The sequence below is a fragment of the Branchiostoma floridae genome, chromosome 3 (genome assembly GCF_000003815.2).
Source record: "Branchiostoma floridae strain S238N-H82 chromosome 3, Bfl_VNyyK, whole genome shotgun sequence".
Lineage (NCBI taxonomy): Eukaryota > Metazoa > Chordata > Leptocardii > Amphioxiformes > Branchiostomatidae > Branchiostoma > Branchiostoma floridae.
Genome location: NC_049981.1, coordinates 1,680,753 through 1,706,196, shown reverse-complemented (window position 1 = coordinate 1,706,196; position 25,444 = coordinate 1,680,753). Strand labels below are relative to the sequence as shown.

At 38.9% G+C, this 25,444-nt stretch overlaps 2 protein-coding genes across 2 annotated transcripts in view; one reads left to right on the top strand and one right to left on the bottom strand.

Annotated features, from left to right (window-relative positions):
* Positions 1 to 13,606, top strand: part of LOC118411994 (talin-1-like) — a 144,974-nt gene extending 131,368 nt beyond the window's left edge. Inside the window, exons 52-60 of the mRNA XM_035814545.1 lie at positions 1,028 to 1,144; positions 1,688 to 1,873; positions 2,191 to 2,295; positions 3,035 to 3,140; positions 3,539 to 3,663; positions 5,278 to 5,466; positions 6,000 to 6,182; positions 8,050 to 8,190; positions 11,639 to 13,606. Coding sequence (XP_035670438.1) covers positions 1,028 to 1,144; positions 1,688 to 1,873; positions 2,191 to 2,295; positions 3,035 to 3,140; positions 3,539 to 3,663; positions 5,278 to 5,466; positions 6,000 to 6,182; positions 8,050 to 8,190; positions 11,639 to 11,752 — 1,266 coding nt within the window. The 3' untranslated portion in view covers positions 11,753 to 13,606. The remainder of the gene's footprint in view (positions 1 to 1,027; positions 1,145 to 1,687; positions 1,874 to 2,190; positions 2,296 to 3,034; positions 3,141 to 3,538; positions 3,664 to 5,277; positions 5,467 to 5,999; positions 6,183 to 8,049; positions 8,191 to 11,638) is intronic.
* Positions 13,607 to 19,086: 5,480 nt separating this feature from the next.
* Positions 19,087 to 24,443, bottom strand: LOC118411035 (tyrosine-protein kinase Fgr-like). The gene is made up of 9 exons (XM_035813040.1): positions 24,357 to 24,443; positions 24,164 to 24,255; positions 23,639 to 23,740; positions 22,977 to 23,086; positions 22,427 to 22,579; positions 20,667 to 20,788; positions 20,000 to 20,137; positions 19,202 to 19,315; positions 19,087 to 19,098 (listed from the first exon to the last, which is right to left on the bottom strand). The coding sequence occupies exons 1-9, from the start codon at positions 24,441 to 24,443 to the stop codon at positions 19,087 to 19,089; spliced, it is 930 nt and encodes a 309-aa protein (XP_035668933.1).
* Between the last annotated feature and the right edge of the window lie 1,001 nt (positions 24,444 to 25,444).

Sequence of the window (25,444 nt, the reverse complement as noted above, 5' to 3'; positions counted from 1 at the left end):
ACAATGAAATTGTAGACTATTTGTAACTTTTGAAGAAAAATATAACTGAAGAAAGTTGTTGTTTTGTGCCCTTATTTGAGTGAGAGTATTCTATTATTACTTTTATATATGCCTTCTTGCATGTAGAAATTGTATTTTCAGTAAAACTAAAAGCATGGGGAAAGTCTTTTTTTTCTTCAAATTTTGAGGACATTTTCTATTGAAAATATGGCAACATTTCTATCATTTCGAAAAGCATGCCTCCTTCCATGTTATGCCATTTTATTCCTTAGAAACCTAAGAACTATTTTTTAGTCACCGTTACCAAATAACTTAAAGCCTCTGCCACATACATGTAGACACACGTACATTGTACACATTATACATTGCATGACGTCACCAAGGAAAAACAAACTAGACATATGGGAAAAGTATTATATGATTTGGAGATTTAAATGAACAAAGCAGCACAGCCACCTGTCATCTTTCATAAGGTACATGACATTGTACTACGTTCATTCACTGTGACTTGTGATTGGTGTATGCTGGGGTCATCGACCTTTACTAACTTTGATTTGCTTTAATCAGGTCAGTGTTAGCTTAGAAGGGACTGAAGTGAAATGCTGTTGTGATTTCTGGATTGTATTGCCTTGTATGGTTAATGTGAAAAAAAAGTTGCCAGTTCTTTGATTTTGAGTTGCTTGAAGAAGGATGTTTGCCATGCGTACATGTATGCTTTAATAGACTTTTGCAGCAGATTTTGAAATTGATGATTTAAAAGTGATGTGAAAAAAAGGCTATTGAATGATAATTAACAATATTTTACAGCTGTATGGCATAGTAATTTTGCACTAGTAGTCTGCAATTGGTTACTCCAGCTTTTTTGACTGTTGTACTGGTTAACCAGTGATATGATGCACTGCAATGATCCTTGATATGCCCCAACTGAATGAAGAACTCATAATGTGAATGTTGACATGAGTGATCTTTGGTGTATTAATGAGGTGATAACTTGCCCTTGATTTGACCTTTGACCTTTGCCCTTTAGGTGATGGTGACCAACGTGACTTCCCTGCTGAAGACCGTGAAGACGGTAGAGGACGAGGCGGCGCGGGGAACACGAGCTCTGGAGGCCACCATCGAGGCCATCAAGCAGGAGATGAGGGTGAGGCAACAATCCGTTTTTCTTCTATCCATGCCTCATTTATTCCTTCCTTTCTTGTTGCCTTGCTCTACAGTAAGATAAGATCGCATATTTAGAATCCAGTTATTCAGTCTTAAATGCTATCTTCTTGCAAAATTGTAATATACAATCTGCCAAAAGCAGTTACTCAAGCAACTGGGTATGATTTTGGAAATGGTCAGACGTTTCAGACAGCCATCCGACGTCTTTCGTCAGTGACACATAGTGTGGGGTATCTTGTTACCTGGATGTCTAACCTTCATCGAAATGTACAATCTGGTTTTTGAAGAAAAGAATATGGAATATTGTATTTGGCATTGGAGATGCAAAGATTTCTGTATACGTTTTTGTAATAATTACCTGATACATTTTCCTAGAAATCTTACACTTTCTGGTCCCCATTAAATAGAGCAAGGTCCCAGAAACCCAGGATGTTGACATTGCGTCAATCAAACTTCATATCTAGAAAAAGTTCATGTTTAAATTCTTTATTTAACTCTTTTTACTGTCACCACCCCCCTCCAGATCCTGAGCTCTATGGACCCCCCTGAGAAGAGGCTCCCTCCTGAGGACCTGATCAGGAGCACCAAGCCCGTCACCCTCCTCACTGCCAAGGCCGTTGCCGCGGGAACCAGCTGTCGCCAGGACGACATCATCGCAGTGGCCAACATGTCCAGGAAGTCTGTTGGAGACCTCATTGTTACATGCAAGGTACCCTGCCCTCCCCTTTTGTCAAATGGATAAGTCCACCTGATTGTGTCATTTTAGCTCCTCTGGTTCACCCCTTGTCAAATGGATGAGTCCAGCCAGACAATTGTTAAAGTTTGAATGTGTGGATGCTAATCTCGTGGGAGAAAATTGATCTTATTATGTGATAAAAAGTGTTGCAGTTTTGTGATAGTCTTGTAGTAGTTTGCACAATAATATCTCTGAGATAGTGTCAAAAGTTGGTAGTCCTTCGATGAAGCTAGTCTTTTGCTTGTCTACTTAAATAGCGGGTAAACAGAACAAGTTTCCTCTTGCCACAGGCCTCAGCGTTTGGCGCGGAGTCGCGAGAGACGACGGAGAGAGCGATGGAAGTGGGCAGGAACACGGTGTCCATGTACGTGGAGCTGCTGATGCATGTCCTCTCGGTACGTCTGCTATTCCTCAATCACTTATTCATTATTGCCTTGGGTGTCTCACATTATGACACAAAGATTTAGCTGGATGTAAAGACGATGATAAAAGATGGGAACAGAGGGCTGAAAACCTGCTTGAGACAGACTTTCCCTTCAAATGTGTGTATTGAGATACAGACTTTCCCTTAAAATGTGTGTATTGAGGTACAGACTTTCCCTTCAAATGTGTGTATTGAGATACAGACTTTCCCTTAAAATGTGTGTATTGAGGTACAGACTTTCCCTTCAAATGTGTGTATTGAGATACAGACTTTCCCTTAAAATGTGTGTATTGAGGTACAGACTTTCCCTTCAAATGTGTGTATTGAGATACAGACTTTCCCTTCAAATGTGTGTATTGAGATACAGACTTTCCCTTCAAATGTGTGTATTGAGATACAGACTTTCCCTTCAAATGTGTGTATTGAGATACAGACTTTCCCTTCAAATGTGTGTATTGAGATACAGACTTTCCCTTAAAATGTGTGTATTGAGGTACAGACTTTCCCTTAAAATGTTTGTATAAAGATGCAGACTTTCCATTAAAATGTGTGTATTGAGGTACAGACTTTCGATATACAGACTTGGTTTTCATGTCACATACCTCCAGTTCATCAGTATTATCTTTTCAGTTTGTTTTCAAAATCTAATAACAGATAGATTCATTGATTGGTCAATACATTGATTGATTGATTGACTGTTTGATCCACAGATCCTCCAGAAGCCCACACATGAAGGGAAACAGAAGCTGGCACATTTCTCCAAAAGGGTGGCGACGGCTGTGGCAGAACTGGTACAGACAGCGGAGGCCATCAAAGGTCTGTTTGTTTGTTTGTTTATTTGTTTGTTTAGGTGCAGTAAAGTTCATACAAAGTAGAAAATGCATTTCACAACCAAACAAAATTTTGATGCGTTGTTTTTCGATAGAAGTTTTGATTCCAATCATCAAATTTAAAGCAAAATTATCAGTCTCCATTGGGGCAATTATATGGCATAAAGGACAATCTTGAATTGTTCAAAATTTAATTTTCTTTGTACTTTTTACAAATATGAAGAAAAGCTAGCTGTGCCGGAAATGTCAAGCTTATTTTGGATCCAGATAAAGTCAAAGTCAGTCTCATTTTTGTATAACCTGTTTTTAAAGATTTTGTCATAAAGTTGGAAGTATCATCATGATGACATGTAAGTTTTAAAAAAAATGCAACCCCCTACGCAGGATCTGAATGGGTTGATCCGGAGGACCCCACGGTTGTGGCTGAGAACGAGCTGCTGGGAGCGGCCTCCGCCATCGAGGCGGCCGCCAAGAAACTATCGGAGCTGAAACCTCGACCCAAGGCCAAGGTAGGGGCTTAGATTAAAATCAGTAAGCTTAGATTGTACTTTAAGGAAGTGTGAATATCTTTCAATTGGTAGATCTTGCCATAGTTAGACGTCACAGTTGTTTTATTTATTTATCTATTTATTTAATCTTAAGACGGATGAGTATACGTGGCCCCTTCAACTTAAGAGAGTTGGTTTCCAAGGGGGCCCACCATACAGAGTTGTACTGTCTCAAGAGTTTAAATGTCTTACAAATGAATTAAGCATCCTAGCAAATCCCCACCAATTGTCAAGTTACTTTTACAATCATGGTATCATCTATTTATAAAACTGAGGAGAAAGTCGCTTTGCAATGTAGTTTTTCAGCATTGCTAGCATGGCAAATACATGTGGTGTATAGTTATAATAAACAATGTTTACTGGGTGTAAAATACATGTAAGTGTTAAAAGTTGGATGTTCTCTATGCTATGCTAATGTTTCTGCCCTGTCTTCCCTAATGCCTGCACAGAGGTTTGGAAGGGTAAGATATAATGCTAGTATAATATATATATGTGGTGTGTATTACATGTGTTTGTAAAGCACAGAAAGAAGGTTGAAGATTTGTTTTGTTTAGAGTAATGATAGAAAGAGTTAGTATTATATATTGTGCAATGTGCACAGTCCAAGCTTTATTTTAGGATTCTTATAATGCACCCTATCTCTGAAATGGGATAGTCCACATAAAACTGTAAATGCTTAGGGTTGTGTTCTTGTTGGTGAAGTATGAAAATAGCACACCTAGAAATACTGGCATGTCTGGTAACCATAGTAACAACACTTTGTGCCCTGTACTTGCCTTGTGGAGCGTCGTTGCCTAGCGACCAGTTGCCTAGTGACGTGGAAGCACTGTGGTGTTCTGGGTGATATGTTTGATATTTGGTTGTTAACTTCTATCCAACCAATATATCAAACATATGATCCAAGGCCCCATACACACAGCCAACCCTGCCTGTTGCACCAAGACCCCATATGCACTTTGTCTGTGCACAATGTAGCTGAGTTGTATATGGTACATGTTAGTAATATACATGACTTTGTGCCTTAGATCATATTGTTCAAGTAAACTTTCAGATTCTACTGAAGAAGGAAAAAAAAAACTTTACTTACATTCATTAGATATGTACCTAAAATAGTTAATTGCAAAGTGTCTTTATTATCAATCTCTGCAAGATTTCTGCATGAAACATAAAGTAAACAAGGAACTTTTTCTATTGCCAGCTGTAAGATTTTAGTCCAAAAGTGCAAGTTCTTGATATGATAGTACTAGTAGGAAAATCTTTTCTATGCAACATTGACAATCAGTTTTCAGAAGACTTCAGTGTGATATTTTTTTTATCCATTCAAAATACTGTTCGTTATCACAGTTATCTTTTTAAGATAATTATCTTTATTCTAGCATACATTTATAAGATTATATAGGAAATGTTAGTGTTAACATTGTACAAATCTCATGGATTCTGATGCAATATTTTTTTTATGATATCAAATAGCATTGACCTGCAGGCATGGTGTAGATATGAAAATATCTTTGTGTTACCATATATGGAAGTATCTTGTGTTGATTGTCTTGTCTGATTTCCCTGTCAATCATCCAGGAGGTTGACGAGACCTTGAACTTCGAGGAACAGATCCTGGAGGCCGCCAAGTCCATCGCCGCAGCAACCAGCGCGCTGGTGAAGGCTGCGTCCACGGCCCAGCGGGAGCTGGTGGCGCAGGGGAAGGTGGGAGCCTCCCGCGCTATGGCGTACGATGACGGGCAGTGGTCACAGGGACTCATCTCCGCGGTGAGTTGGAAGAATGTTTCCTTATGATGATACTTTATTACATGAAATATGACAAAACAAAATTTGTCTATTACTTCACCGGATACACGGCAAGAATCAGGTACTCAACTGGATATGATTTTAGAAACGGTCAGACGTTTCAAACAGCATCCGTTGTTTTTCGTCAGTGACAAACTTGGAGAAATCTTGTTGGAGAGGGTTTTTACTTCCTAGCTGTGAATTGATATCTAATCTTCTGATCGACATATTCAAAGGATACACATTGATGAATAAGCTGTCAGATATTTCTGATTGCATTTTCTTATTCAGTTGTAATTTTGAAAATCAAACCGAAAACTCTTTTTTTTTGTTTCAGTGTTATTCCCTTAATGCTTGAAATTAGTATTTGTTCAATTAGAAATACAAGTTACAAAACTATATGTATCTCTATTTGAAGATGATACTGTTATTGTAGTTGTAAAAGTTAGTAGAATGATGCATAATTTGCAGTAGATGACAATTTTTCTTATTCTGATATTTCTGCGATCCTCCAGGCGCGTATGGTTGCCGCGGCGACCGGGAGCCTGTGCGAGGCAGCCAATGAGATGGTGCAGGGGCTGGCGAGCGAGGAGAAGCTCATCTCCTCCGCCAAACAGGTGGCAGCCTCCACCGCACAGCTGCTCGTGGCCTGTAAGGTCAAGGCTGACCCTGACAGCGAGGCCATGAGGAGACTACAGGTGAGACTACAGGTGTTTTCTTACCATCTCTACAGGTGTTTTAGTCATGTTTCATACCTGTGCAGGTGTTTCAGTCACCAGAGATGTGTACAGGTGACGTACTTAGTCATCAGGTGTCAGTATTGAAAGAAGTTACAATGTAATGCTAGATCACCTTTATCCATGAGGTAACCTATTTACAGTACTAGTACATTTTACATGTTGAATGCCCCTTTAGGACTGTAAAAAAAGTGGTTGCTGGTTGGGGAAGACAGGTGGTCGCTTGGGAGGGGTCTTAACTATGTAAAAATGGACGGGACTGTTTCAATGTGTCCTCTGATGGCAGGTGGTTGCCTGCGCCAGGTGGTTGCTTGGACAGGTTTCACTGTATTAAAATAAAGTGTTTTTAGGCATATCTAGTCAATGGACAAGGAATTGCAATGTTTTCAAAATATTTTCAAAGTATTGAAGTTTAAAACCACCATCCGTAGACTTGATATCCCCGAGAACCCTGTTTTAAAAGCAATGGATTTAGGTTACCCTGTGGATAATGGTGAACTACCAAGTTATGAATTCAAGACTTCACCATTGCAAATCTACATCTACATACATGTGTATGTGTGACATTTCTCTCACAATTCTGCTAACATCAGTAACCATAACAACACGTAACCATAGCAACTGTTACCATAACAACACATCCTGCATGTTCCTCCTGCCTTTCTCTACTCACAACTATCATCATCATCATCTTTGTGTGTACTCATCTCTCAATACTGAAATGTGTCACATTGTCTTTTCATCGTCTGTTCTTAAATCAGAACTTTAAAGTCTTCTTATTCCATGTGTCACTTTCTGTGGAGTATCAAAACTTGCATTAACATGTAAATGATGGAAAAAATTCTCTTTTTTTGTAACGAAGTCTTCTTCGTCACACAACCTTCTTTAATTCTTCTGTAAAAATTTCGACGAAGGTTGTGTAACGAAGAAGAGTTTGTTCAATTGATCTACCAACCTGATGAAATTATAATTTTACAGAGCCCAGACTTTTCTTGTTTTAAGTTGTGTTGGGTGGTTTGCAAAATACATTTTTGTTTGGTAACATTTGTAGAAACTCTTGTCCAAAAATAATGACTTTGAAACCTTGTTCTGATACATGAAATTGTTGCTATTTTTCTGTGAAGAAATTCATTGTTTTAAGCCAAACTTTGTCCACTAAAATCTCATCCTGACTTTCTCACCTCTGACCTTACTCCTGTCTGCCCCCCTCCCCTCTTTACTGCCTGTCCTTATAAGGAATACGTTCAGGTGGGTCAAAGGTCACGACCTGATTCTGCCCATGACCTCATGGATTTAACCTTTCACATACTAAACTTAACTTTAACATTTAAATTGATAATAATTGTTTTCTGTCATAATATGTCAATTGTTCCCTAATTACCAATAGTCTTAATATGTCTATGTGTAAGTCTGGCACTGTTTAAGTACAGTAACTGGTCTAAGGTTTTACATTTGATACATTGTGTTTTATACAAGGCACTTAGTAAGAAAACATTTCATTCAAATTTTACATAGTCCATTTTGACTTGATGAGAAGGACAACCTTTCCCAGTAAATATGTACTCAAAAACTACAGAAACATTAAGGAAACTTGCTGCCTTATATGTGCCACTAGATAGGCACTTTATGGATCTGAACAAAGAAAAGAACTAAGTGCAAAACCTGAGACTTCAAACTGAGTCATCAGTCTCTTCAAGTCTATGTAGGTTTCTTATTTTATCTAGTACATCAAAGTGGCTTATGTTAAAAGAAACATCCAAATCCCCAACACTTTACCTTACATCTTCAAACAAATGTAAATCTTTGAAATCTTTATTTTCAAATACAGCAAGCAGGAAACCGTGTTAAGCACGCGTCAGAAGAGCTGGTGAAGGCTGCCCAGCAGGCTGCTGCCATCGAGGAGGAGGAGCGCAACATCGAGCTGAGCAAGAGGCGGGTCCCCACCATCGCCATGGAGATCCAGGCACAGGTGGGTTCTGGGATACGTGTGATCGTGTGACATTTCCTAATCGTTGAATCTCTTTCTCATCCCAGCAATTAAAAGAAAGACGTTGGTTTTAAGAAATAAACGTTGTGTCTGTTATATCTAAAGTGTGGTGACAACATGTCACTTAAAGTGCCTGCCAGGTGCCCACCTGTAAAAACACATGTACCTCACCTGCGTGGTGTGTGCACCTGTAAAGAAAGGGAAAGTGGTAATGAGCTCGCCTGCCAGGTTTTAAAAAAAGTGAGAGTAATAGTGATTTCTCCTGCCAGGTGCACACACACCTGTAAAATGTGAAAGGGATAGTGACCTAACCTGCCAGGTGTGTGCACCTGTAAAAAAAGTGAAAGTGCTTTCACCTGCTGGGTGCACATACAGCTGTAAAAAAGTGAAAGTGACCTCACCTGCCAGGTGTGTGCACCTGTCAAAAAAGTGAAAGTACTTTCACCTGCTGGGTGCAGGTACAGCTGTAAAAAAAGTGAAAGTGACCTCACCTGCCAGGTGTGTGCACCTGTAAAAAAAGTGAAAGTGCTTTCACCTGCTGGGTGCACATACAGCTGTAAAAAAGTGAAAGTGACCTCACCTGCTAGGTGTGTGCACCTGTCAAAAAAGTGAAAGTGCTTTCACCTGCTGGGTGCACGTACAGCTGTAAAAAAAGTGAAAGTGACCTCACCTGCCAGGTGTGCACACCTGTAGCACCTTGCCATGTGTGACCCCGTATGACCCTCTTACAGGAGGAAATCTTAAGAAAGGAGAAGGAGCTTGAGGAGGCTCGTAAGATGCTGTTCGCCATCAGAACGGCGAAGTACAAGAACCGGCCACACCACCAGGACGATTCTGACTAGGTCTCCCGCCAGTGTTGTGCAGGTCTCTCACCAACGTTGTCTGTCTTCATTCCCTCTAAGCATCTGTCTCTTACAGCCTGCAGCATGGTCTCATTTAATTATAAGGACAAGGTGTTGTTTTTATGGGGGGTGATTTTGTGCTGTGATTGGCTCATTCCCAAATATGGACAAGGGGTAATTTTTTTATCTTGATGTGAATTTTCTTCTCATTGCCCCTTTGACATCTTTGCCAAAGATGAAAAGGAATAAAAAGAAACAGATGATTTTTTAGAGAAAAGTACATGGATTTGACCTGCAAAATGCATCATGAAGAAAGATAAAAAGAGTTCAAACTTTATGAAAGGCAACAACATTTCATCAGCCAATCACAGTAGAGAACCACACCTGGGTTTAAGGTGTTGTGCTTGAGGAATGACGTAAGGTGAAAGTTTTAATGAATTCCACTTTCACTTTTTATCTCCTTAGCTCCAGTCTCCCCTGCAGCAGCATGCAGCTGTACAGTCATGCATTCATCTGCCAGACATTCATTCATTCCCTTTCTCTGTTACTCTTTCATCTAGAAGAAATTCATTCCATCCCTCTGTTAGTCATTCTCACACTCCCTCCACTCATCCATCGATCTTATCTGTTGTATTTCCCTCTAATGTACATCTCACTTCTTCCCTGTTATCATCATCATCATCATCATCTACATGTATCAACTCTCTTATAGTATTACTCTTTCATACATTCTCTCAACTCTTCCCTCCATCCATTCTTGTATTTCCCTCTAACTCTCTCCTTGCTATCCCATTGCTTTCATTCCAGTCTCTTGACTGCTTTTCTTTCTTTCCCTCCCTCCCTTATTCTTCTATCTCCTTTACATGGACTTCCCTCAATCCTTCCTTCTACCATCGCACTCCTCTCTGGTTTCATGTCACCAGTGTTTATCAATTTCCTCTCCCTGACTTTTCTTTTATTCACTCTATCCCATGACAACCTCCAGCCACACCCATTTCCTCTCTTCTTCTTATCCCTGTCTTCTCCTCACTCACTCTTTCTCTCTCACACACACACACACACACTTACAAAATAATCATGCCTGTCCCCATGACATACTGTGTGGTGTTAGAAAATATAGTTCCTTCTTACCTTCAACATGCACAGCAGTGGGGCAACAGTCTGACAGTTTTGTTTGAATACAGTCAAGTAACATTTGTTTGAATACATTAATTGATGGATGCCATGTGTTTCATGCTGAGTTGAATGATTGTTTCCCTGGTTTGCTCTATGTCTTGCATTGAAAAAAATCTCTAGTGACCGTGTACATTTGTCCCTGTACAGTACATTGTACGTAGTGGATGCATTTTGACATAGTTTAAATAATCAGTTAACTTGTCCCACAGAATTCCTGCAAATTGAAATGGATGCTTAATTCTTAATTTAAAACAATGGTGCATGCAACTTGCGTGTGGACATTTTTTCCCTTTTGTTTGAAATAGATACTGTCGAATTCAAGGAGAATGTGTTGTTGCACTTTTGACATGAAATCATGAATGCCTAGTTGACCTATGAATGCCTTTACATGTATGTCCTTAGTAATCAAACTATTTTTGGCAACACCACTAAAGTGGTGCCATTTTACAATGTAACTTGCCCATTTTTTACATAGTGATACAGTGTATACACGTTTGTATCGTATAGTGTTCACAGTGACATAGTACCCACACAGCTACAGTGACCCCATTGCCCACTGCACTTCACAGTCTCAACATAGATGCTTTTGTTACACCACTGTTGTCTTTTGTTACTGTGCACTAATCTTCCTACATAGGTAGTGATTCACCTCTGTAAGGCCACCCCAAGTTATTATGTTGGTTCTCACATTTATGGTTAAGATGCCAAGCTGGAAAATTAACATGAAAAAAAAGTTTTTTTTTCATCTTGATCACTTGCTTCATTTTTACTTACTGTTTGAGAACCAATGAACTAATTTTGTGAGGCCTTACTTAGAATCCTCATAATCATGTACCTTCCCCCCCCATTTCTGATTGACATGCTTTCACCTCCCCCCAGCTTCATCAGCTCTCACCACCATTAATGAACACTCCCCTGTAGGGTTCACTTTTTTCCAGCTTGCCCCCCTCCCCCACCTACCCTCTACTGTCAACGGGCCACTCTATCTTGATCTTATGGATCACATCTTGTGTAAAAAGATTTTGGCCATTTTCTTTGTATGGCAACATTGTGGTACCAAACATGGACCTGAAGTAAATGTATGATGTAAAAAAAAATATTGGCATTATTATTATAAATCTGAAATTATGAACACAAATCAGATTATTCTTTAAAATTTTAGGTATCCAGAAGATGTGATTCAAAGAGTTTAGATCCCTTGGCCTTGTGGTCTGTAGTTCATGTCATTAGTATTAGTCTCTCATGTATTCCTCTGTCTGTGATAACTATCAACTAATGTGTACCTGCATGTGCAGATAGAAGCATATACCTGCAAATGTAGAAGAAGGAATGTTGTTGTAGATTTGAACATGCAGATTTTGTTATAACCATGGCAACAGCTCTCCTGACTTTTTTTTTCTTATTTCTTCCAGGAGGAGATTTTAAGAAAAGAGCGAGAGTTAGAAGAAGCCAGGAAGAACCTGTACAAAATACGGCAAGCGAAGTACAAGAACAGGCCTCAACAAGACCAGGACTCTGACGACTAAGCTCACACCCCTCCCTGGGGAGTGAGCCAGTCCACTGCTTGGATTGTTTGTATAGGTTGGACTGTTCCACTCGATATCTATAGGGAAGGATGCAAACTTTTTAGATTTCATATTAAGTGCTCTTACAACTATGTACGCAAAGGAGTTTTTTCCCTCTCCATGTATATGCCTAGATATAAATACTAGTCAGCCGTTAACTTGTTAAGTATGAACCATATATAACGTTCACTGGAACCCTGTATACGACTACATGTAGGCCTGATGCCATAATAATGCCTTTCACGTGCTGCTGTCTACTGGTACTTACCTAAGAACTATGCTGTGTAGTATACTTACATGTAGTACATGTATCAGGCCTTCTGGGAGAAATTACAGAACATTAAGTTTAAGGTATAAAACTGGAATAGATATTCACCCATTTACTATACATGGAAACACTATGTATTGGTGGTTGCAGTTAAAGTTACATGTAAATTGTGTTCCAACACAAGAAGGAAAAAAACAAGTATTCAGCCTTTGTCGGTTTTGAATGACCGGTAACATAGGTCATGTGACCTAACAGATGTGTTTCTACAGCCTTTGTCAAGTTGGACTGGCCTGTAACTATGGTCATGTGACCTAGAAGATGCGATTTCACAACTACTTTGGAGACTATCATTTGTATTTTTTTTTTCTGTGTTGTGTTTGAACGTAGTTTAACTATAGACAAGAAGACATTATTGCACAGCAATGACATATTCAGAAGCAAGCTGGGCAGTGAAAGTTCAGCCCTTCAGCAAATCATGGCAGAAAGCAAAAGTGAAAAGGGCTCTAGCTTAAAACTACTTAACAACTTAGCAGTAAGTTTTTTTGTTTCCTTAGTGGTTAGAAGAAGAAAATTAGAAAAAAATATGATTTGATACGGCGAGAAAGATACGGACAAGGCAATATGTGTTCTCTTATAATAGATACATATCATTTTGGTAGGGGGTTGGTAAGGTTGTGGATTTGATACCACTAGATCTGGGGTGGGGGGACGGTGTGCCAATGTCACTGGTGTCATAGTAGGGTGATAACAGACAATATCACATGGGGTTGATAAAAGTGATATCATATAAGACAGGGATGATTTATCATGCTGATATGGAGCAGATATATAAAACATGCTGGTATCGTAAAGATATCAATTTATCCCTTACAGATACAGGTCTGTATCGCCTGTAATATGGTCTGATATCGTCTATACCAACCTGTGATATTGTCAACTAGAGTTATATTATCAGCTGATATGCCTTCCATACTGATATATTTACCACCATAACCATGATATGAATTCTTCAATGAATGTAAAACAAGCAGCTTTTAAAAGGTGATACTGTTGCTATGTGTTAACCCTTCCCAAGCTAAGGGTGGATTCAAGCACCAATTTTGTATTGCAGTTTGCATGGAAAGGGTGAAACTTGAATTTCTGTTAGAAAAAAAGGTGATTGGTTAAGCCTTACTGCACAAATGTATCAGATTACCCTAGTACTGTAGGCTGATTGGTCAGTGACTGTACAGATGTATTAGATTACACCAGTACTGTATGCTGATTGGTCAGTGCCTACACAGATGTATTAGGTTGCACAATTAATGTATGCTGATTGGGCAGTTGCTGCATAGACTATCAGGCTACACCAGTTCTGTGTGCTGATTGGACAGTGACTGCTTAGATGTATCAGGTTACAAAAATGATGGATGCCAATTGGTCAGCCAGCCTATCAATCTTATTGAATCAGCAACTGAATAATGTGCCATGTTTACATCTCTTCAAGCCAAGATGCATTTTTTTTCATACAGATACGGCGAATGTAAGGAATAGCTAGTTATTCCGTCAGAAATAACCTGTTACATTTTCTCTAATTTTTAGTGAGAAATTTGCCACGTATCCATGACAACTGCTTATTGCTAGCAGCAAGAGCCATAACTTTCTACCATTTATAACATATGTTCCTTCATGACCAAATATGTACAACTGCAATTCATTTTTCTGTCAGATATATTCCTCTTTTGAAACGTAACCATTTTTTCAGAAATACTATAGAGTCCATTCCAAGACACCATGAGGGTTTTTAGGCGATATTTATAATTAGTCTAAATTATTTTGAATAAAAGAATATCTGAGCCACAATAATTAAATTATGTTCAAAAAATTGACTAAGAAAATACTCATTTATTTGAATTTCTTTGAATATTTTAGAAACATTTTGAAAGTAACTGTACAAAAATATCTTTATTTAGAATAATTGTGAAACCTCTCTGTGATTATTTCACATTTACAAATATTTACAAAAAATGGTAAACCTGGCCAAATGGTAGAATTAGTTTATTGCCCCCATAAAAGTAAGCCCTATTGTTGCATCTGTATATTTTTAGACTTCACTGCTGGGCACTGGTGGATCCTTTGTGGTGGGCCATTGTTGCATGGCACCCAACCATACTTTGCAAGGATGTGTGAATTGCTATCTTCCCAGCCCACCGAACCATTTACAAAAAATGGTAGAAAATGGTAAATAATGGTAGAATGCTGTTATCATTATTTAGAAACCATTAGAAGTATCCAATTTCACACCATGAATATTTCCAAAGTTTTACAGGACCAGGGAAATATTTATAAAGTTGAAACAGTGTTAAAAATATTTCTGAAGTATCAAATGTCCTAGACATATAATTACAAAACTTTAAAATCAATTCTAAACAATGGCAACAAACATCCGCATGGTGTCTTGGAATGGACTCTATATCTATCAATGTCGGATATTAATAGTTGCCATACATTAAGGACCCAATGTATCATAGTTGTTATTGATATCATAAGCTATAATTCTAACCGACATTTGGTTGTTTGTGATTATGTTTGCGGTGAAGTTTAGAAGCATTTTCCACCACTACATAGATCATGTCACATAATGTTATAGACTGCAGTTCAACAGATGCACTCTAGGAGGCGCTCTTAAATGATTACCTTATTAGGAGTAAGTCCGCTGACTGCCAGGCGAGGGTTTTCTACTATGCTATGTAAATGACTCTAATAAAGCATACGGCTTCTTAAAGATTGTCTTGTTACTTTCTTATACATCAAGTTTCTGCTGACTTGGAAACTCTATTAAGGGTGAAAGGCCAGACAACTTGGTAGAAATGACTATAAACTTTTCTGTACTTCGCTCTTGTTATTTTCTTCGACCAGTGAGCTCTAAAACGTGTGAATGCCTGACCTGTTCATATTCCATTAGATTAGATCCAACATCCCGTCCAAGGATTTTTTTCGGGTCAGTTTTTTTCGGACCTGTCCGATAAGAAAAACTGGTATCATGATGTACCGGTACCCATTCCTATTTGTGACTTCTTCCTGAACACAAGTATGTAACTTTACATGGTCCGATATACAGTGTAACGTAAGATCTATTGTGTAGTCCATGCTGGAATATTGAATTGGGCAAGTCTAATTTTTTTTTTTTGAATTTGCAAAATTGAGCCTGATGAAGTCTTCAAATGATACAAGTTTTGGCTTTTTTTGTGATGGACAAACCGTTTTAATGTGATGGAGGCTTGTATCTTAGGTAGTTTTGTATTCCTTGTGGTGTGTACTAGATTGTGGTCTGTGCACCCAACTGTGATAGATCGTGTGTGAGTGCAGTTAGAGGCAAACGGCAGTAATAACAACACCAAGCAACTATGGAATGTGATAAACAGTATGCTGGGTAGGAAGACTTGTAAAACACCCAACTTCATAGAATCAGATGGACAGATATGGACCAAACCAATTGACATTGCAACATATTTTAATGATTACTTCATTAACAAGGTAAACCACCTCACACATGAAGGACAACTAGACATGGAAGAAGCACTAACACCAATTAAGAGGAACATAATGGCCTCAAAGAATTTCTCCTTCTCTTTTCAATCTGTCACTGAAGAGCAGGTAAAGGAGTTACTTAAGTCCCTTCCACAAACCAAAACCACAGGTTATGACAATATAGACAACACGCTACTCAAACTCTGTGCAGACCACATAGCCAGTCCTCTATGCCATATAATAAACTGTTCCTTAACACAGGGACTATTTCCCTCACAGTGGAAAATGGCTAAAATCATTCCTTTGCTAAAAGACAAGTCAGCTCCATTAAATGGGCCAAACAGTCGACCCATAAGTCTACTCCCAGCAATCAGTAAGCTAGTGGAGAAGATAGTTCAGAAGCAGTTTCAAAACTATCTCCTCCAAAACGACATCATTTCAGAATGCCAACATGCTTATAAGAAGCATCATTCCACCTCAAGTGAACTAATACAAATGACTGACCAGTGGCTGACTGAAATTGATAAAGGAAACATGGTAGCAGCTGTACTGCTTGACTTTAGTGCAGCCTTCGATATAGTCAATCACGATATCCTGTTAGCCAAATTGAAATGTTATGGTTTCAATGAGCTAGCAGTCAGCTGGGTAGAGAGTTACCTCAGAGGAACAGGCTGTCTTTATAAATAGGGACTTCTCACCATACAGAGAGGACAGGTGTGGAGTGCCACAAGGGAGCTGTCTTGGGCCCTTACTGTTTTGCCTTTACACCAACGACCTCCCTACCATAACAACGAATACTAATACTGATATGGTTTCATATGCTGACGACACCACTCCATTTGCTGCTGCAGCGCCTACTGTTGCTGAAGTAGAAAATATCATTCAACCTGTACTCACACGTATTTGGAGATGGGTGGAAATTGACAGACTGATTCTTAATGTGGGGAAAACCAAATCTATACTTATAGGAAGTCACTACAAACTAATTTAAAAGCACAACCCTGAATTAAGGCTAAGTGTGGGAGGAAGGAACATCACACAAGTAAGACAAACAGACCTGCTTGGCTTCACAGTTGACCAGCATCTCTCCTGGGCCCTACATGTACACAAAACCAGGACTAAAATGGCTGGCACTGTAGCATCGTTAAGAAAATACAAAAACTTCTTTCCTATATAGTGACATATTAAAAGCTGTGATACAGTCGCTTGTTTTGTCACATCTAGATTATTGTGCTCCTATCGTCTCTTCGACAACACAGACACAATTAGATAAACTGCAAACCATGCAAAACCGTGCAGCCAGACTTGCTACCAACTCAACACTTTTCACAAGTTCTGACGACCTACTTTCCAGGCTAGGATGGCAAACAGTCAAAGAGAGATTATTCACCAGTACTACCTGTGCCTTTCATAAAATGCTAACAGTTAAGGAACCGCAAGGAATATATGACAGGGTCAGAACTACCATCATCTCTCATAACCACAACACTAGACTTTCACACAAAGGGGGGGTTCACTCTACCTAAACCCAGAACAAAAGCACTCACTAGGACATTCCTTTACAGATGCTCAAAGACATATAACACATTACCAAGGCACATCACATCTACAAACTATGCAGATTTCAAGAACAGGATAAAAAATTGGGGTATACAAAACAAAACAGCACCACTGAGCACGTGGTGGTAGCATGGTGAAAAGACAGTCTATGTTGTTACCTTTGCCAGAATGGCTAAGGTTATGTTTTGGGCGTGTTTGTGTGTGTGTCTCTGTGTGTGTGTGTGAACAGCATAACTCAAGAAGCCTTTGATGGATCCTGATGATATTTGGTAGGTGGGTAGGGGTCGGGAAAACGAAGGTTAAGTTCGATAATGGGCCCCCTAGCGGCTTGCTAAGGTACTGCAGCGGAAACTCAATTTTTTATATCTCGTGTTCTGGACATGCTATGGTCATGATTTTTTAGTGGTAGATAGCCCTCGAGGCAGAGAGTAATTGCTGTGAGTTTAAGCCCGCTAGCGGAACTGCAGGCGCCGGTTTCCTTTCAAACTTTGGACGAGAATAACTCTGTAACGTGTCGACGGATCGTCATCATTTTTGGTATGTAGATAGAATGAGTGATGACTTACATAATGGTATACTAATTATGCAAATCAACAGCTAATTTGCATAATTAATGAGGAAAATTTATAAATCCACTGCATTCCATGATAGGACTTTCAAACTTGTCACATATGTCGCTGGGCAGAAGAGAAATGTCGATAGATATCAATTATGCAAATGATGACCTCATTTGCATAATTAATGAGAAAATATGAACATGTTGACGTATCATCATGTTTTTTGGTATGTAGGTAGCGTAAGTGAAGACCTACATAATGATATACAAATTATGCAAATCAATAGCTAATTTGCATAATTAATGAGGATATTTTAAATTCACTACATTCCATGATAGGACTTTAAAACTTCTCACATATGTAGCTGAGAAAGAGAGAAATGTCAATACATATTCATCATGCAAATGATGATCTCATTTGCATAATTAATGAGAAAATATGAACGTGTTGATGGATCATCTTGATTTTTGGCATGTAGATAGCCTAAGTGAAGACTTATACATTTGTATAATGTGATACTTATTATGCAAATTAACAGCTAATTTGCATAATTGATAAGGGAAAGTTCATAAATCCACTACATTCCATTATAGTACTTTCATTAAAGTTGTCACATATGTAACATTAACTGAGAAAGAGGGAAGAGAGTAAGAGGTGCATTTAAAGACTTTAAAAGAGAATAAGTCAAGAATGGATCAAAGGATCATCATGATTTTTGGTATGCTGATAGCTTAAGTAATGCTTGATACAATTTGATATCAATTAATTGTACCTTGGAATCTAATTTGCATAATCAATGCCGAAATTTTATAAACCAACACCAAGCATATAATTATAAAGAAAATGAAATGAGTAACGCATTTGTCTACAGACATCATTCTACATAACAAACCTGGTTTATTTGGCAAAGGTATGTGTTCGTGGAACTCTAGTTAATTATGTTTATGGTACAAGATAAAGTCAACCTGGCGCTTTTCTATTACATGTATTTCATTCAGTAGTATTTATTCTGTTCCTTTTGTAAATACATTAGTCACGGTTCATTTTGTTATTATTGATATGATTTTCAGTTATGGTCAGTTTATTACGTTAGATTATTCCTTACCATCACGACTGCTATATTCTGTACTTACTTCCAGCTGCTTATTTAGTTTATTCAAGTCGATTATGGTTTGTTAATCATTACTCACATTTATTTTCTACTTACAAATCCCAGACGATATTTCTGACGTTTTAATTTGACCTCTGACCTCTCACGTTCACTTTACGTTACCTGAGTTAATTTTGTTACCTTTCTGTTTACCAATTGTATAAGTTTTGTTGACTATGTTCGTTTTTATTGTATATATCTATAAGTGTCAGACTCCAGGAAGAATAGCGGTACCACTTCGGTGGTATCGCTAATGGAGATCCTAATAAAACAAACAAACAAACTTAATATCTGTCAAATATTTGAATCTTTATATTTTTATATTACTCACATGGGGTAGCATAATAGATGCTTTCTAGCCTCACAATCCCAAAGTCTGCCACCTTGCAGAGGTTCCGTTCTCCAACAAGGACGTTTGCTGCTCGCAGGTCTCGGTGGATGACGTTGTTGTCTTCGAGGTACTCCATACCAGCAGCGACCTGCGGTTTTGGGTTTGGTACTGTTTTCAGATATCAGAATGGTGTCAAACCCACCTCTGAAGATGAATAACTACAAAGGGCAGGCTATCTCCATTGTATCCGCTGAAAAACTCACAACAGCATATACAGCATAACACAGAAGTATGGAAAATCATATTCCAGCTTCATACATGAATTGTGTTGCATGTATGAAGTTACTGTATTTTGCTAACAAGCAGCTGCAAGATGGTTATCGCAATTTCCAAGCAGGACAGTTATATATGTATATTCATAGCCTTTACCAGACTGACTACGCTGACCACGAGAGTTTTGCTACACGTACCAGAGGGTTTGCCTGGCCCCTAGAGGAATGCTAAGATTAGCGTGGAGTGACTCCTCTGGCCAATTTCCATTTTTTTACGAATTCTACGATCCCCCCATAGGAGGGTACTATATTCTAATTAATATACTACTATACTGTCATTTCCGACTACCTTCAATTAAAAGCTTAAGGAATGAATGAACGGATGAATGAACATTTATCGTATATTATGTCCAACTGTGCTACGTACAAGTCACAACAAAGACATCTTTTAAACTAACAACAACAACTAACATACGTTTATACGCCCATTGTAGCCAATCATATAGGTCCTGTTTCTTCACGTTTCTTGTTAAAGGAGAAAACGTAACATCAATATTCACCTGAGCACCCATGTCAATCAGATCGACCAGGTCCAAACGATGACCCTCCCCATGGCGTAGATAGTGGTCCAGACTACCGTTACACATGAACTCTGTGATGATGTACATGGGGTACCCTTTCGTACAGACGCCCAACAGCTACATGCACAAAATTGAAAGGAACCGATACATTGTCCTGATTATCTGGATATCTATTTCATACACACTGAAATTAGATATTTTGAAACAAAACCAATATCATTTTAGGCAATTTCAATGATATTTATATTTTGTTCGCTATCATCGAGTGATTGCAATATCATTATTAACCTGTTGAGCAAAAAAGAACTTTTGACGAATGGTTCTCGTACCTAGTTTTACCTTTTGCTGTACAATTTCGAAGGGCATTGACTCGCATTTAAAATGTGTAATATGGAGCTATAAATACACACAAACAAGAGAGGATGTAAGTCAGCAAAATGAAGCTTTTGGGGAAGATACAGCCTTTGTGAGAAAAAATTGTCTTGACCCCCCCCCCCCCCCCCCCCCCAAAAAAAAGACTCTAACTACCACCGCGACACGAAGGTCACTCTTAAATATTCACGATACATCTACCGAAAACAAATGAAGTAAATTTCTTAGCTAAATCTTTACCCCCTGTGAAGATGACCCTAAAATACACCTGTACAATGTTGCGGTGAAGTAGGTTCTTCATGGTGTCAGCCTCCCGGAGCAACTGGATGTGGTCGTCTAGCATCGACCCTGCCTTCGCAATCTTCACAGTAACATCGACGGATTCCTCCCAAAGACCTAAGAAACAAAGATGTTGCGATAATGTTATTTCTGACAGGACCATCTAGTTTAATAAAGGACTCCCTTCCTTAATTCCATCATTACGTTCTTTCTTTCTTCCATCCTTCCTCACATCTTCTTTCTTTCCTTCCCTCCCTCCTTCAGCACATCCACCAAACTTCCTTCTTACCTACTTTGTTTCATTCTTTCCCCAAGGACTTCCTTCTATCTTTCCAAGCTTCCTTCCTTCCTTCCAGAATTCCATCCTTCCTTACATTTTTTCTTTCTTTCAGAATTCCCTCCTTCCTTTCAGCCTTCCATCCTACATGCAGTTAGCTAAAAGCTCGATGTGTTATTAGCACCTTCTTTTATAAAATACTGCCTGCTTGCATTCAATCAAAGGTAACTGTTGTATCAAAATATCAATTCTCAGTTTTTTGTTGATGATGCCTACGTGACCTACCTTGGAACACCTCACCAAAGTTGCCTAGCCCTTATAATCTTTCTCATAAGTTTGATGTTGTGCCGTGGGATCTCCCATATTTCAGCATGAGGCAGTGGAACCTCTGTCATAGTTGCCAGGCATGGGGTGGTGATAGGGCAGCTGCCGATGCGTCCAACCCCTGTTACAAGCAACATATCATGTAAATTAGAGTTCGGCGACCCCATACCTCCATAAAATATTTAAAGCTTTTGTTAATTTTATGCAAATTAACAAGTTTCTTTCTTTAGTTATCCTATTTGGAATGTGGCGCCTGGAGTTCCCGAATTAAACATTGTCCTGACGTCAAAAGCTATCTGTTACCAAAACGTCAAGACCAAATCATCTCCGAGACAAGAGATGCATTGGAAAACGGCTATGATAGAATATCCTCATTGATTATGTAAATTTACTCCCATTTTGCATTTTGTACAACATTGTCTAAGCTACATACATACCAAAAATCATTAAAATCCGTCGTTCCTTTGTTGAGAAATCCTCTTCGACAATTTTGACGTAGATGCCCCTGCTATCCCAAACCTAGCCGCTAGGAGACGGGACTCAAACTTACGTTACTTCTTTCTGAGCACAAGAGCTATCTGACACCCTAAAATTGTGACCATAGCTTGTTCAGAACTCGTGATATCAAAACGGAAGTTGCGCTGCAGCACCAAGGGAAGCCGGTAGGGGGCCCAAAATCTAATCATTTTTAGTTTTTGTCACACTCTACCCACACATCAAGTATGAAACCAATCCACCCAGCCGTTCTTTAGTTATCTTGTTCACACTGCTACAGAAAAATATAGAAAGGAAAACAGATTTTAAAGATCTTATACCTTTGTAACTATTTAGTTCTTCGTATACCTATGCGAAAATACAGAGCAAAAGCAACACGTCACCACGCTCTGTAGCGCTTTTCCTTTGACATAATAGCCTTAAATAGTTGTCAGCTGTTGGTCAATGTTTCAAACTCTACTTCCTGTCACCCTAACAACTCTGACCATTTGACCTTCACATCCGTTCAAGCTGAATTCAAGCATATCTATAACTAGTCCGATTAGTTTTTTCTCAGTTTCATGAGCCCACTTAAGCTATCACTTGTTCCTTTTTTTCATATCAAGTACATGTAATGATTCATTTGAGTATAGGTGAGTAACTGGATGGCATGGACATACTGAGATAGTGTTCCACCAGTTCCGTTAGGCTGTCGAACTCCATATCAGCTGCAACAAACAGTTTTCCTTCTGTAGATCTTTGTACATTGAAGTGGCTCACTCTGTCGTTGCCAGTCTTGCTGCGCAGCACGGATATCGTGTAGAGGTGTGAGCCTACGAAGCAAATATTAGGTACACGTAATCAATTTACTATCAACTAAATTCAAACCTTTCGTTAATAATGAAACAGAATGAGTGCCAATTCACCATTTCACACACATCACAATTCATTTCCCCCTTCAAACTGTATCAAAATCAACATTGTAGACAATTACGTTATTATCTGATGTCCCTGAGCAGCTGTTAATCAACAGTTCCACATATCTAAAACTAACGGAATCAATGCAGTTTTATGCATATTCTTAAAAGAATCGCACTCAACAATTCTTGATTAGACATACAGGCCAGGTGATACCTACTAGTAAGGCAGCCATGATATCATTTTGGCCCTTTCTAACCATTTTCACAGTTAAAAACCTACATAGAGAAATATGTATATCATAGGTCTTACCTGTTTCGCCGATGTCTTCTCTACTTCTGACAAGGAAAGTACCAACCGGGTTGTCGTCACACAGAAGACGATTATCCGTGTCTCTTCGGTCCAGGGGTCCTACGAACCATCTTGAGCAACAAAACGAAAATTACGACTTAAAGACATGTAAATAATACATATAAAAGGATGTCGTAAGATGGTGGCTAATCTGGGACAAAATTATAACTTTATGAAATGTATACACACACCACGAACAAAGACACCCACACATATTGCACAGGCACGCGCGCGCACCATACACATACGAACACACACAACACACAAGTGCACACTATCATGTATTTTTCAATTCACATTACCCTATATCTTCTATCATATCACATGCTAGGTCAGAGGTATATCATCATGTCCTGTTCATATATCTGCCTACGTAGGCCAATTTATTGACAACTCCTTGCAAAAACGAGATAATGCCATATGATACTCATTAGATTGTTTATACTGTTATATTATATTAGATTAGTTGTTAAGTTATTTGTATTAGTATATAGTTGTTCAGATTGCCATACATTGTAACTGTTACAATTGTTGCGCAACAAAGTTCTTCTTCTTATCATGTCTTAATGTATAACAACATGATGTTAACCAGTACAAAAAAAGTAATGGGTTTCAATATTTACTCGACGTGACCTTGCAGTCCCTGTAGAGGAATCACGTAGTTGAAAGGAACCAAGCCCACTTCCAAGGTGTCCAACGACTGAGCCTTGTACCACTGACCATCTCTGTAGATTTTGAAAATGAACAATGGCATACGAGTATTTACTGTAAATCATAGGCAAGGGCAGCATGCAGCATTCTTTGGGGTTTTCATAGTTTTATATCATACCTGGACCGGGATAACGCTCAATAGGGGTGTTCAAGTCCGATGTCACAGCGATCTCGACCCCTTGTGAACCAGACTTCCAAATTGGGGCTTTGCTAACCAGGGAACCCCTAAATATTGAAACTTTAGGCTTTCCTGGGATTTACGTTCACAATTGACTATTTTTCCTGTTGGAGAACACCAAATTGTTATCAACGGACGCAAATGTAATCACCGTGCACAATGAACATCAGAAACATCTGACCGTTATCTTTTAACTATAGAAGAAAATATCTGTGATTAAAAGTTACGTGGAATGTGAAACTACATTAAACATATATACCTGTAGTCGAGAATTGTTAGGTGTTGGTCCTTCCTGATTTTGAAGCATCCTATCAATTCTGAATCAGTAGAACACTGTGTACGTGTGTTTATCTGTGGAAAGGGAAAAAATGCTGTCAACATCAATGTGATGTCTTTATCTTCATTCTAGCTCCGAAAGCTGTGATTCCAAAGTCTTCTTTCAGCAACTTTACGTCCAGTTTAAGAAGAGCTGTTCCGTCGATCTCATTTTCTTTGAGTAGTTGTGCATACACTTCCACCTCTGGGTCACTTGGTGTCATCTCTTGGATTGACATCTTATTCTCGTGAAGCACTTTCTCAGCTGTTGTTTGATTTCCTTGTTTTGTGTTGAGTTGGTTCCGGTGGTCCTGATGTAGCGGCCTTGGCTCAGCTGCAGAAGGAGGTTCAGGGAAAGAGGCTCCTTCTCTTCATCTATGGGGTGTCGTCCATCTGTTTCGCTTTCCGATTCTTGAAATGATACTCGGCAATCAGCAAAATTAGAATTAGTGCCCACTCTCTTGAAATTGAGGGAGGGCGGTACAAGAAGCTACCCGTGTGTGAAAGAATGTGCAAACAATGCACGTCAAACATGGTGGAAGACGAAACACATTTTATGTCAAACTGCTCTTTCTACGATCACGAAAGAAAAGAGCTGTTTCAAGAGGCCACCGAATTCCACCCAAACTTCTTTACATTCACTGACAATAAGAAAACAATCCACTTTCCAACATCATAAAACCCTCTAATAGAAAAGGTGGGCTCTTTCGTCTTCCACTGTCTTCGAAAAATACATTACCCTTTTTGTACTATTGGGTTAGCTACATGTACATGCCCAAGGACCAAGGTCAGGCAGCTTATAGATAACATCAGCAACTAGAGTTCCACGAAACACATACCTTCGCCAAATAATCAAGGCTTATTATGGAGAGTGCCTTTATCAAAGATCTTAAGGTCTCGTTCATTTATTACCAGAGTATCAACTGGTCAGTAAACGGCTGCATGAAAGTGCGTATATAGCGGTTGAAAATTCCCTTATTCCATCCCAACTGACTTCCAGCATGCATCAAAGTCATTAAAGCTTATTCGAAACAAGGCCACAGAACCACCACCTTTAACTTTTCCATGACCCCGGGGCGTCTTTATTTCTTTGAAAAATAAACATCACACTACATGACAAGTGTTTGTTTTCCTGACCTACTTACCAACCACAACTGCCCCCCAAATCAGGTCTTATCATGTGATTTAGGAGATTTCTAAACTTCCTTCATTAATTATGTAAATT

What these genes read in the sequence shown, in the direction of transcription:
- LOC118411035 (XM_035813040.1), bottom strand. Translation starts at nt 24,443, where the DNA reads ATGACACCAAGTGACCCAGAGGTGGAAGTGTATGCACAACTACTCAAA. An exon ending in GGACTGCAAGGTCACGTCGA is followed by an intron (nt 23,087 to 23,638) that starts GTAAATATTGAA and finishes TTGTTGCTCAAG; the next exon opens with ATGGTTCGTAGGACCCCTGG. An exon ending in ACTGGTGGAACACTATCTCA is followed by an intron (nt 20,789 to 22,426) that starts GTATGTCCATGC and finishes TTTGTTTCTTAG; the next exon opens with GTCTTTGGGAGGAATCCGTC.